Below are 13,843 nucleotides of genomic sequence, written 5' to 3' on the forward strand. Positions count from 1 at the left end.
CCCCGCCTCAGCCGGCACGGCGGGTCCGCCTCAGCGGGACACTGGCGGTGCTGCCTCGGGGCTCCGCCTGGCGGCGAAATGGCGGGTCTGTCTCACGGGGATTTGGCGGATCCTCCTCATTCCACACGGCGGTATCGCCTCACACACCAAGGCGATACGGCCGCACACAACACGGCGGCAGCGCCCCACAGAGCATGGCGGCCCAGCCCCACACAACACGGCGGTATCGCCTCACACACCAAGGCGATGTGGCCGCACACAGCATGGCGGCCCAGCCCCACACAACACGGCGGTATCGCCTCACACACTAAGGCGATGTGGCCGCACACAACATGGCGGCCCAGCCCCACACAGCATGGCGGCCCAGCCCCACACCACACGGCTGCCGCGCTCCACACACGGCAGCCGCGCCCCACACAACACGGCGGTATCGCCTCACACACCAAGGCGATACGGCCGCACACAACATGGCGGCCCAGCCCCACACAACACGGCTGCCGCGCTCCACACACGGCAGCCGAGCCCCACACAACATGGCGGCCCAGCCCCACACAACATGGCGGCCGCGCCGCTCTGTCCGCGCGGGCGGACCCTCTCTATGATCCCCGTCCAGAACATTCCGGGCCGGTGGGCGGAGCCTGACGGGGGTGGGGGGGGGAACTGTCGCGGGGCCCCTCCCGCGCGTGCGCGCCGCCGCCCCCCGCGCAGGCGCAGCGGCGGCGGGCGGGGCGAGGCGCGCGGTTGGGCGGCCGCGGCCGGGCGGGGCCCCGCCCCTCGCCCCCTTTGTCCGCGGTTGGGCGCCATTTTGCGCGGCGGGCGAGTGCGGGCGCTGATTGGGCTTCGGGGCCCCGCGGCGGAGCCAATCAGCGCGGGGCGCGGACCGGGCAGCGCGGCACGGTGAGCGCGAGCGGCCAATATGGAGCCCCCGCGCGCCGGGATTGGCGGGGCCGCGGCCACTCAGGGGCTGAGGGGGGAACCGGGGCCGGGCCGGGCTCGGCCGCGCTGGGGCCGCGGGGGAACCGGGGGCGCGGGGCCGAGCAGCGCTGCGAGCCGCGAGCCGAGCGGGATCGGGTGGTCCGCGGCTGGGCCGGGGGCGCGGGGCCCAGCGCCGCAGCGGAGCCCGGCCTCCTCCCCCGGCGGAGCCTGGAGCCCGCGGTGCCCCGCCCTCCCCGGGAGCCTCCCCGCTGGCCCCAGGCTGCCCGTTCCGGTGCCGCCTCCCCTGATGTGCGGGCACGCGGTGCTCCGGCAGCAGGGCCGGCCCTTGGGGCAGCGAGGGGCTCGAGCGCACCGAGGGACCCCCCCGGGCCGGGGCTTCCCGCACTGAGACAGCAGCCCCGGGTCATCGCTGGCCTCCGCAAAGAGCCGCGAGCTGAACCTGCGCTCCGCATGTCGTGCTCAGGCCGCCCCCTCCGCGCCGCTCGTGTGAAATCCCGGCCTGGGTGTGGGCGTGCGGATCCGCGGTGTCCTTGGAGCGCTGGGATCCCACGGGAGCGCCACAGGCTCTGCCCTGGAAACTCCTGCCCGTTCAGGAGCTCTGCTCCGGGCTGTGACACGGTTAAAATGATGCTTTGGAGCTCTCGGACTGCTCATGGCACTGGTTCGCTCTTGGTGTGGGTTGGTTGTTGAGGAAACGTCCTGGTGTAGCTTCCATGGCCTCATACATATATTTGTATATATTTATTGGGGCTGTCGTGTGCAGAACTAGGAGTTTAATGATCCTTAACGGGTCCCTTACAACTCAGGATATTTGTTACATATATATATATAGTCTATATGAATATCTGCTGCTGAAACTGGGACAGTCCCTCTTTACCAGAGCATTCCCCGCTGAGGAGGAGCTGCCCGTGAGCTCACTGGGGGAGGAGCTGCCGTTCTCTGCCATTGATCGATCCCTGATCTTTAATATTTAACTTGGATACTCTGGATAATGAAGGGGATGAGATAATCCCTTGGAGGGTGTGGATCCAGCGCTGGTAGAGCCTTGTCCAGAACTTCAGGCAGCTGGTGCAGTGTTGGGATTACAGAACTGGTAATGTTTTAATTAAAGATTTTAGTTTAAGGCAGAAATGGAAGTATCCAGTGCAAAATTGAAATGAAGCAGACAGCAGCATCTTCAGAAAGAATATTTATCTTTTATTCTGGCTGTGAAAAAGTGTCAGTAAATGGGCAAAGGATGGCGCTCAAGCAGCAGCAGTAACCACAGCAGCTGGTACAGAGAGAGTCTGTGACTTCATCCTGTCAGCATTCCCTGAAAAATTGACGGACCCTGAGGTTTCGTTGCTTTAGACTTGGAAAATTCAAGTTCCAGGCTGTGCTTTCTTTCACCAATGTGGCAGGGACTTGTTCAGTCGTGACATAAATCAAACACCTCACTGCAGTAGGAATTCTGCCCTTGTTGGGCCGGTGAGGAGAGAAGCCATGGCAGGGAAGAGGTGTTTTATTTCACCACAGCGGTGTTGAAGTGTGCAGGGAAAGGGCCAGCGAATGAGAGAGAGGCAGCAAGAGGATGGAGGTGCTGGCAAATCTGTTGGTGGTTCCCAAAATACATGAAGGACGTATTTGAGTGTATAAATGCTTCTTTAAAGAAGAAATTTGTCCCTGTGAGGGTGGGCAGGCCCTGGCACAGGGTGCTCAGAGAAGCTGTGGCTGCCCCTGGATCCCTGGCAGTGCCCAAGGCCAGGTTGGACGGGGCTTGGAGCAGCCTGGGATAGTGGGAGGTGTCACTGGATGAGCTTTAATGTCCCTTCCCACCCAAACCATTCCATGAGAGTAGGAGGAGAGGGAAGAAACACGAGGAGAGCGTGGTGTGTAGTGGGGGAAGGAGAGAAGGCTTCACAGCTCTGCTGAATTCTTGAAGAGCTGTTTGGTTTCACACCCAAAGGTTGCATTTCCTGAGGTTTTCCAGCAGTGACACTCCCTTGTGTGGGCACCTGGCTGGAGCCCAGGATGTGCAGACTCAGAACTGGTGGAGTCCCTGAAGTGTGGGACAGAACTGAGGTGGTTTTGCTGCTCACTGGGGTTGGATGTGGCACCTCTGTTCGTTGCTGAGATGGAGAGATCTGTCCTGGGGGCAGCTCCTGCTTTGCTTGGCTTTGCAGCTCCTGAGGGAGAACGGGAATTCCTGAACCTTGGGACAGTGATCACCTGAGTTTTGCCTTGTCTTGCCAGGGGCTGAGGCACCATGGAGCAGTACACGACCAACAGCAGCAGCTCCACGGAGCAGATCGTGGTGCAGGCCGGGCAGATCCAGCAGCAGGTACGGAATGTGGGAATTTGGGACCCCTTTGCACCCCTCAGAGGGGCACAGCAGCACTGAGGGGTTTCCTGATCCTTCCTGGGCACCTGTTCACCTGACTTCTGTCACCTGGGCACTGATGTCACCTGCCTGGAAGTCAGGGTAAATGTGTTTTTTTAAAATATGCTTCTTATGAAATGAAATTGCAGGTGTGGAAGTGACCAAATTTCAGTGTAGCAGGGAGTTTGTAAACTGCTAGTGACATGGGGAAAGTAAAATATAAAAATGTATAAGAATATATGAACACATCTCTGGAAATGGAGGAAACAGAATATTAACAGAAACCATCAATTGTCCACAAGAACAGTTCCCCCAAAATTAAAATAGGTTTTGTTCAAGCCCACAGATGTTTCCTCCAGCTTTCTCAAATGAACGTTTACTGAGATTCTTTGTTTCAGAACTACAGGTGGAGCAAAACAAGCACTCAGAACAGGATTAGCCATGTAGCTTGGGGTGAATTCATCCTTCCCACAAAGCAGGTCTTGTTTCAGTGTGTGAAATATCAGGGCTGAGTTTTATGGGATGATTGCTTTTTACTGTTAAGCTTTCCGTATGCAGATTTAGGGATGAATTTTCAGCTGCTGCTGGATTTTTGCTGCATCTTCTGTTCTAGTTCAAGGCAAGAAGGGTTTGGTGGTTTGTCATGCAAAGGGCTGAGCCACTGGATCCTGTTTTCAGGGAGATCTGCTTTTGCATTGGCCTCAGCAGGGACCAAATCCTTCCACTGGGTTTAGCTGAAGTTGACTTTTTCAGCCAGAACAAGATTGCACTTGAGATTAAAACATTTTATATTAAGCATTACCCGAAATACCTGTTTGCAGCACATAACCAAAGATGTATTTGGTTTATTGACAATTTCTAGGTAAAAAGGAGACAATACAATCCCTTGGCTTTGGTTTTCAGTACAGGCTCTTAAAGCCTGTGTGTGACATGAAACATTTTTCTAAAATAAGTTGTTTTACCAGGCTGTTGCAGCACTTGGGAGGGAGCTGTCCTTCATCTCCCCATGCTAACACAGTTACAGGGAGTATTTTGGGCCTCTTAGCAAAGAGGCTAAAGATAGAAAAGGCTTTTAGCTCCAGCTGCTCCTGCAGCCTCTCCAGACTGTCCCTCAGGGTCACTGGTGGGCAGGCAGCGACACAGGGGCGGCAGAGATGAGCTCAGACTGTGCTGCAGGAAGGGCTTTGTCGTGACAAACCAGAGGGACCAAAATCTGCAACCCTTCACAGTGACAAACCTGGCCAGTGAGCAGACTAAAACCCTGAAACGGAGCTTTAAATCCTGCAAAATGATCCCTCCTGTTCCCTGCGAGTTGGGATGTTGAAGCCTTGCAGTGCCACGTGCAGCTCCGGGGAACTCCATCCTTAGGTTTGCTAGAATTCCCATTCCTCGTGTTCTGGAGCAGTGTGTATGAACCCCAACCCCCCTGTCCCAGCAGTGTGTTGTGTGGTGTCAGAGCTGTGCATTTCCATGTTTCAAGCTCTCCCTGTTCCTGTTCCCTGCAGCAGGGAGGTGTCACAGCTGTCCAGCTGCAGACTGAGGCCCAGGTGGCATCGGCCTCAGGCCAGCAAGTCCAGACCCTCCAGGTAGTGGTGACCTCTCTGATTGTGTTTCTGAGCACTGCATGACCCTCCCCAGCACCACATATCTAATGCTGTGTTTTTCCCAGGGTTTCCAGGAGGAGCAGGGGGATGTGGAGCAGGAATCTGTGCTGGGTGCTGGCTGTAGGGTTTGCCATGGGATTGGAGCTGTTCCTGAGGTCCCAGGTGCCTGCCAGGAATTCTGGAAAGGAATTGTGGTTCAATGCGACTTCAAAGTTAAAAACACCAAAATGAGGAAGTAACAGTCAGGGTAAACCCCAAAGATTTCCTGTAATTCCAAGGAAATGAAGTTTCTGAGCTCCTTCCTGAGGAGGGCTCTGCCTTCACTGCATGAGACAGACAGAGGTGCTGGGGGAGCCTGAGCTTGAGCAGTGGAACCTTCTCACCTGTGACTAAAAGGGCACCTGGGGGACAATATTGGCCTCTGTGGCACTGAGAGATCCAATTTCTTACTTACCTGTGAACAACACAGGGAAACCCAGGAGCCATGTGAATCCAGACAGCGAATACATCCCAGACTGGAAGGAATCACTTGTTTCAGTGTGAGGTATTTCCTGTCTTGCAGCCTCCACTTAACTCAGCCAGGCTTTCCAGGAGCCCTTTTTAGAGCAATTGACAGACCCTGGGCAACTGTAGCACTTTTGCACTCGGTATTTTGGTTTTGTTTGGTTTGTAATTCCTCAGAGCAGGATGATTCCAAGGGGCTGGAATGGCCCTGCCAGGTGCAAAGTTAACACAGCATTTTTTATGTTCAGAGTTCAAATCTCAAACGCTGCCTGACTTGGATTGCTGGGCTCACTGGGGCCTCTGGTTGTTGTTATGTTGTCCCCACCCTTTTTTTGTTTTTTTTTTTTTCCTATTTTGGCTTGCCTCTAATTCATTAACAAAAATCCTGGAATGTCTTATTTTCCTTTCTGCTTCTTGGATATTGTGCTGCTGCCTGTGCTTCTCTGTGCTGACCTGAGCATGCTCCTCCCTGTGTGATCCAGCCCAGGGGCTGAGGGCTTTGGATGGGAGATGGACAGGCTGAGGGACAGAGTGCTGACCCAGAAAGTCAAATTCCACGTGTTAACCACAGTTGGTTGCTCCCTGCAGGATTTGGTTCCTCATCCCATGGGGGTGTGAAACCCAGGAACGCAGTGACTTTACCACGTTGTGTTGTACTTATCCCTAAACAAATCAGATTTTGTGCTTCCCTAGTTCATGAGACTCATTTTGCATTTAGGCTGTGGAGGTAGAGCATTTTACAAGATGCATTTGGGCAATTTGGGGACTTGGCAGGTGAGGGAGTTCAAACAGAGAGGTTTTCCCTTCATTTTCCTTTTCATGGGCCTTTTTCCCAGTGACCAGAGATGAAGAACTCTTGGGTCCAAGAGTCTGGAGACTCTCAAACCAAAGTTACCACAGAATCCCAGACTGGTTTGGCTGGGAAGGGACCTTAAACCTCATGCAGTTCCAACCCCAACACCTTCCACTATCCCAGGTTGCTCCAAGCCCTGTGCAGCTTGGCCTTGAACACTTCCAGGGATGGGACAGCCACAGCTTCTCTGGGAAACCTGTGCCAGGGCCTCACCACCCTCACACTTATATTTTATATATTTTATATTTTATATATTTTATATTTTATATATTTTATATTTTATATATTTTATATTTTATATATTTTATATTTTATATATTTTATATTTTATATATTTTATATTTTATATATTTTATATTTTATATTTTATATATTTTATATATTATATTTTATATACTTTATATTTTATTATTTTGTACTTTATACTTTATATTTTATACTTTATATATAAACTTTATATTTTAACTTTATATTTTAACTTTATATTTTAACTTTATATTTTAACTTTATATTTTAACTTTATATTTTAACTTTATATTTTATACTTTATACTTTATACTTTATATTTTGCTATTATAAATCCACTCTACGCCTTTTTGGGCCCAAAAGTGGCTGCTGCTCATCCACTTTCACTTTTCCTCCCTGAACTCCATTTTGTGTTGCTCCAGTTACAGTTTCCCTCAATAATCATGGAGAGTTTCTCTCAGCACATCTCATGCTCCGTGTCAGATAGAAAATGGAAACGTTGTAGGCATGAAATTGGGGAGAGCTGAACCTCCCTGTCAGAACAGAGCTCTCTCAGTAGGAACCCCAATTAAAAATCAGTAATTGTGAGGTGAATAATGAAGTTTTTTATTCCACTTTGCTCGTGGGCTGTGCATGAAGGTCGTTCTTGTGGCTGGAAAACGCGGTTTTCATGCTTTGTAACAGCTAGACTGCAAGAAAAGCAGATCATTTCCTAAATCCATAGCACATCCTGGAGCCCAGAGCTGGTTTGAAGCAGCTCAGTGCCCGTTTCTCAGTTCCTGTGCCCCCACAGGAGCCCAGCTGAGCACTGGGGCTGCTCTGGCAGGGGTTTCATTGTTGCCTTGTTGTTGCCTCGTTCGCAGGTGCAGGGGCAGCCGCTGATGGTGCAGGTGAGCGGGGGACAGCTCATCACCTCCACGGGCCAGCCCATCATGGTGCAGGCCGTGCCTGGGGGCCAGGGCCAGACCATCATGCAGGTCCCGGTGTCTGGCACGCAGGGGCTGCAGCAGGTGAGACACCCCGGGGGCACTGCACAGCCTGGGGATACTCTGGGATGCTCCCACTGCCACACAGGCTCTGCTCAGCACCCTAAAACCAGGCAGAGGCGGTGCTTTGTGGCTCTGGAGTGGTGGGAATGAGTGAAAGTCTTTTATGAACTCAGTTTTTATGTTCTATGGCCTGGTGCAAACTTTTTGGATTAAAAACCACTGAAACACAGCTGGGTTGGTTTGGGGGTTTTCATCATGGAATGGTTTGGGTTGGATGAGATCTTAAAGCTCATTCAGTTGGCACCCCCCTGGCACAGGCAGGATACCTTCCCCTAGACCAGGATTTTTGTTGGTTGGGATATTTTATCTGGCCCTTGCAGTGTAGTAGGGGATCTGGTGCCTGTTCAACTTATGGCTCAGAAAGAGGATTTAAAAAAAAAATTATTTAAGAAAGCTTCTTGAAAATAATTTGTGCTTGAGCCTGTCTAATATGTGATGGCTGAAGGGGAATGTAAACATTCCTGTTGCACAGAAGGCAATAGTGAAGGAGGTACAGAAGATGGATTTTTTTGGGAAGTAATCATCTGTTTAAAAGACAGTTGGTAAATTTAAAGAGGTGGTCAAAGTGTTCCTCAAAAGCAAAGGGAAGAACTGTAACCATGGCATAATGAAAGTGTCCTGGTGATTTAGGATGGTATTTAGGAACCCAGCACAGTCCAGGAAGGCAAATGATGTCTTGGTGTTTTGAGAGGTTTATTTAAAATTTCCGTTGTTGAAAACCACTGTATTTTTATGAGGTTCTTCTCAGTCTGGTTGTTGGAGGAAAACCCATAACTGTGTTTTTAAACACAAACTCCAAACCATATTCCAGCTCTTCTTTTTTTAATCTAAGAACATTCCACAGTGGTGGAAAGACTCTGCAAAGCTGAGGACAACTTTATATATCCCAGAACTACTTCAGAGTGCTGGATAATTAACACCCCACAGATGTCTTCAATCTTAGTCCTCCTCTTCTTCCACCTGACTATTGGTTCCCAGTGCCATGTGAATCACTGATTTCTCCTGAGTGATTTCTTGTGTAAGCAGTGCAGAGCTGCAGGTGACACAGCACGTTGGTCCCTGTGTGGCTGGGCTGCTGTGTCACAGGGAGCAATCCATTAAAACTCCTCATTTTCAACTGGAAAAAGAGAAGACTCGCTGCTTTCTTTTTCTGTGCAACAGTAAATCACCCTCAGAGATGACTTGGTCATGCTGAGGCCGAGGAGGGAGAAATCAGAGGCATAGTTAATGTTCCTTTCTGACTCTTTCTTCCACAGATTCAGTTGGTCCAGCCAGGTCAGATTCAGATTCAAGGTGGGCAGGCTGTGCAGGTACAGGGGCAGCAGGGCCAGACCCAGCAGATCATTATACAGCAGCCCCAGACTGCAGTTACTGCTGGCCAGACACAGGTAACTGCACCAGCATGAAAGGCTTTTCTGCAGAGGAACAGGAAGAGAAACTTGACAAATGACTTAAGATGTGGTTAAGTAAAAAAAAAAAAAAGGCCAAAAAAAAAAAAAAAAGGAATTATTAATATTGAGGAGAACTTGAGTGTCATGTTTTTGTAGTGTTTCATACATGACTCTGGGGCAGAATAATTAGATTGCATGTTTTTCTCCATCGTGTTTCTGTATTTTATTGGTTCGTGGTTGTTTTTGTCTCTTTGTTGAATTTTGAAAACATGAAGCATTGCTAATTCCATACTTGGGCCATCGTGTGCAGTAGTCCAGTCACACCTGGGGTTTCTGCTGATGCTTTTGGTTAGGGCCAAAATTAAATTTCTGAGCAGAATAGTTCCTCCTTTCACATCTTCATAGTGAGACAGGAAACCTAGAATTTGTTTTTTTTCGTTATTGAACTGTTAGAAAAAGCATCTTACATGTGCTTCAGGTGTTTGATCTCCAGTTATTTGGTCTGTGCTCCAGCCTATTTCTTACTGCTGCTAATGAGGCAACAGAAATAGACACCTGGAACACCTCAAGCACCATGTGTTCATTCAGGAATTGTAAACACTGGAAAAAAGAAGCAATTTGTAACGTTCTTGTGCTCTTTGTTTTGTTCAGACCCAGCAGCAGATAGCAGTGCAAGGCCAGCAGGTTGCCCAGGCTGCTGAGGGCCAGACCATCGTGTACCAGCCCGTGAATGCTGATGGCACCATCCTGCAGCAAGGTAGGAGGGCTGGGAGGAGCCAGGATACCTCTTTGAGAAGGCTTTTGATTTATTTAGGTGCTTGTGTTCTGCAGGAATTCACTCTGGGGTTCTTCCCCCAGAAACAGAAAATCTCCTTGTCTCTGGCAAGGGCTGATAGAATAGAAACCCTTATTTTTGCTTTTCCACCTCAAGAGTGCATGGTTACTCACAGTGAGGTTACAAATGCAAAAACCAGGAGTTCTGATGGAATTTAATCCCTCACTTGAACGCTTTTCCTCCCTCTCTGCATGTTCTGGAAGGATGAATGAGTAAAACACAGAAGTGGGACTAATGCTGTTCCCTTCTTTTTGTGTGCGTGTTTTTGTTTCGTTTGGTTTTTTTTTTTTTTGTTCTTTTCTTTTTTTTTTTTTCTTTCTTTTCCTTTTGTTTTCTCCTTCCTTAAAGTTACAGTCCCTGTTACAGGCATGATCACCATTCCAGCAGCCAGCCTGGCTGGAGCCCAGATTGTCCAAACTGGAGCCAACACCAACACCACCAGCAGTGGCCAGGGGACGGTCACGGTGACACTGCCAGTGGCTGGGAACGTGGTCAATTCAGGGGGAATGGTCATGGTAGGTGTGAAATTCCCACTGCTGCCTTTGGAGGCTGAGCTTTAAGGTGTCTGTACTCAAATCTAGCAGGATTTTCACAAGGGTAGGGATAGGACAGTGGGGAGTGGCTTTAAGTTGAAGGAGGGCAGGGTTAGGTGGGATATTGGGAAGGAATTTCTCCTTGGAGGGTGGGGAGGGGCTGGCACAGGGTGCCCAGAGAAGCTGTGGCTGCCCCTGGATCCCTGGAAGTGTCCAAGGCCAGGTTGGAGCACCTGGGATGGTGGAAAGTGTCCCCTGCCCATGGCAGAAGGTTGGAACTGGGTGATCCTTAAGATCCTTCCAACCCAAACCATCCTGTGATTCCCTGATTCTCTGATAAACTCTTGTCTGAGATTCAGGTCACCTTAATATGCTCAGTCTTTTCTGTAAGTTCCATTAGTTTAAAGTTTAAAAATTACAAATTTTCAGCTTCAAAGACCTGGATCCTGCTGTGATCTGTGTGTTCTGTACTTCTTCTCTCCCACAGCAGCTCAGAAATCTAAAAACTGGAATTCAAACTGAGCTGTGAACTGATGAGCAAAGGTTTCAATAGCTTGAGTCACTACTGGTTTTCTTGAGGATCCCTTAGGATTTGTTTCCATCACTTACAGAGGTTTTTCTTGCCAATTCCTGTTTCTTTGTAGTGTGAGGCCCTTGGACTGGAATGTTGTTGGTCCCCACTAGATGTCAGCAGCTCTGTGATGTTGGCTTAGAAATGCTCTGAAATGAAATAATTGAAGTAAGAGATAACCCAAAAGAAAGAGAAGCACCAGCCATGTCCTGTTTGTTTAGTTGTCCAAGAAGCAGCAGCACAGTCATGGGATTGTATTGAAATTTTACCTTCATCAGAAAAACCCAGCAGGACTGACAAGGAATTGATTGTTTAAATTGGTTCTGCAGTTTGAGAACAGCTTTATTGCTCCTCTTCATTTAAGTGGCTGCATTACCTGAGCAAAACCCACTTTCCATTTTAATATTTAGGTTTTTAATGGCATTTTTGTGTTCAGTTTGTGTGCTGAGCTGCAAGGACTAAACCCACCTTCTCTGAACTAAGCCCTCCTTCTCCATCCAGATGGTGCCTGGAGCTGGCTCAGTCCCAGCCATCCAGAGGATCCCTTTGCCTGGAGCAGAGATGCTCGAAGAGGAGCCCCTCTATGTCAATGCCAAGCAGTACCACCGCATCCTGAAGAGGAGGCAGGCACGGGCAAAGCTGGAAGCAGAGGGAAAAATCCCCAAAGAGAGAAGGGTGAGAATAAAACTCGGGTCTAACACAGGGTGAGAAAGGCACAGAATCCCACCTGGGCTGGGAAATGAGGATTAGAATCTGAGTGTTCCTCGGTTTTAGGATGCTTTTGTTGTTCATGAGCTACATCAGAGTAAATTTTTTAAGTCCTTTGGGGCCAGTTCTGCTTCCTTTGGGTGTTTTTGGGAGTGTCTGGAGCTGTGTGTGAGCCTGCACTGACTGTCAGCACGACAGGTGTCTGTGGGGCAGGGGGATGGATGGGGACTGGGAATCTGGGAAGCAGTGACTGGAAGGAGTGGGGCAGGGGGATGGATGGGGACTGGGAATCTGGGAAGCAGTGACTGGGAAGAATGGGGCAGGGGGATGGATGGGGACTGGGAATTTCCCCTGGGGAGGCAGTGACTGGGAAGAATGGGGCAGGGAGATGGATGGGGACTGGGAATTTCCCCTGGGGAGCAGTGACTGAAAGAAGTGGGGCAGGGGGATGGATGGGGACTGGGAATTTCCTCTGGGGAAGCAGTGACTGGGAAGAAGTGGGGCAGGGGGATGGATGGGGACTGGGAATCTGGGAAGCAGTGACTGGAAGGAGTGGGGCAGGGGGATGGATGGGGACTGGGAATTTCCCCTGGGAAGCAGTGACTGGAGGGAGTGGGGCAGGGGGGTGGATGGGGACTGGGAATCTGGGAAGCAGTGACTGGAGGGAATGGGGCAGGGGGATGGATGGGGACTGGGAATTTCCCCTGGGGAGGCAGTGACTGAAAGAAGTGGGGCAGGGGGATGGATGGGGACTGGGAATTTCCTCTGGGGAAGCAGTGACTGGGAAGAAGTGGGGCAGGGGGATGGATGGGGACTGGGAATCTGGGAAGCAGTGACTGGAAGGAGTGGGGCAGGGGGATGGATGGGGACTGGGAATTTCCCCTGGGAAGCAGTGACTGGAGGGAGTGGGGCAGGGGGGTGGATGGGGACTGGGAATCTGGGAAGCAGTGACTGGAGGGAATGGGGCAGGGGGATGGATGGGGACTGGGAATTTCCCCTGGGAAGCAGTGACTGAAAGAAGTGGGGCAGGGGGATGGATGGGGACTGGGAATTTCCCCTGGGGAGGCAGTGACTGGGAAGAATGGGGCAGGGGGATGGATGGGGACTGGGAATTTCCCCTGGGAAGCAGTGACTGGAAGGAGTGGGGCAGGGGGGTGGATGGGGACTGGGAATTTCCCCTGGGGAGGCAGTGACTGGGAAGAATGGGGCAGGGGGATGGATGGGGACTGGGAATTTCCCCTGGGGAGGCAGTGACTGGAAGGAGTGGCTGCTCCCTCACCTGCTCCTTCCCTCACTGCAGAAATACCTGCACGAGTCCCGGCACCGGCACGCCATGGCCAGGAAACGGGGAGAGGGAGGCCGCTTCTTCTCCCCCAAGGAAAAGGACAGCCCTCACATGCAGGTGAGTGGGGTTTGGGGCAAATTTCAGCCCTTCAGGACACACATCAGAGGTGTCTGTGCTGCCTTGGTTGAGTTTTTGGGCTTGGCTGCTGACACTTGGTCCTCCCTGCCTTTAAATTTATTCCAAGTGTTGGAAAAAAAACCTCCTGTCGCTGCTTGTGGAGAGCAAGGGATGTTTGCCCTGAGGAATTAAATGACAATAATGTGGAGGAGAAGTGTGTTCACTTTGTGGTTTGTAGGATAAATGCACACAAACGTTCTTTGTTTGTAAAACAACCTATCTGGTTGGGTCGTGGCATGTTCTTTCAGGACATGAATGAAAGGTAGAGACACCTTATCTTTACATCTGATGGGAATTAAAAGATGGGAATATCTAATTCTTAGCTGCATATTGATTTGCATAAGAAGTGCAAGGCATTTTTCAAAGGAAGGGACACAATGGAGTAGAATGAACGGGTTCTGTTGTTGCTCAGTGCTTTAGAGCAGTTCTGTGCCTTCAGGGAGTATTTCTTACTTTGAGGAAAGTCATTCCTAAGTGTCAGACCAGTCCTAGGTCTTCCTAAATACCAGAAACAACACATTCCTGGGAAGTATTAGGATTTTTGTGTCTCAGTCTCTTACACTGGCCTGTAAAACCCAGGAAAAATAGGACATTTTTGGAGATCAAGGGAAGGGCAGGAGTGTCTCCTCCCTCCATTGTTGTGTGTGGTTCTCTCTGCTTCATGGAAAAATGTGGAATTTCCAACATTTTGTGCCTGCAGGATCCAACTCAAACCAACGAAGAGGCGATGACACAGATGATCAGGGTCTCCTAACCCCTGCTTCCAGGGAAAAACACCTGAAGGGAATTCCC

General features: G+C 50.4%; 1 protein-coding gene across 8 annotated transcripts; it reads left to right on the forward strand.

The window, feature by feature from the left end:
- Window positions 1-760: 760 nt before the first annotated feature.
- On the forward strand, window positions 761-13,836 carry NFYA (nuclear transcription factor Y subunit alpha). Of its 8 annotated transcripts, none has more exons than XM_068995633.1 (10): window positions 761-897; window positions 3,169-3,256; window positions 4,801-4,884; window positions 7,366-7,512; window positions 8,808-8,939; window positions 9,594-9,699; window positions 10,126-10,292; window positions 11,383-11,556; window positions 12,890-12,991; window positions 13,752-13,836. In XM_068995633.1, the coding sequence occupies exons 2-10, from the start codon at window positions 3,182-3,184 to the stop codon at window positions 13,803-13,805; spliced, it is 1,041 nt and encodes a 346-aa protein (XP_068851734.1). In that variant the 5' UTR covers window positions 761-897; window positions 3,169-3,181; the 3' UTR covers window positions 13,806-13,836. The 8 variants fall into 8 exon arrangements, with proteins under 8 accessions (XP_068851734.1, XP_068851736.1, XP_068851738.1 ...); XM_068995635.1 differs by having other exon boundaries at window positions 4,801-4,881; XM_068995637.1 differs by having other exon boundaries at window positions 762-897; window positions 10,144-10,292.
- The last annotated feature ends 7 nt before the right edge of the window (window positions 13,837-13,843 follow it).

The sequence above is a fragment of the Aphelocoma coerulescens genome, chromosome 26 (assembly GCF_041296385.1).
Source record: "Aphelocoma coerulescens isolate FSJ_1873_10779 chromosome 26, UR_Acoe_1.0, whole genome shotgun sequence".
Lineage (NCBI taxonomy): Eukaryota > Metazoa > Chordata > Aves > Passeriformes > Corvidae > Aphelocoma > Aphelocoma coerulescens.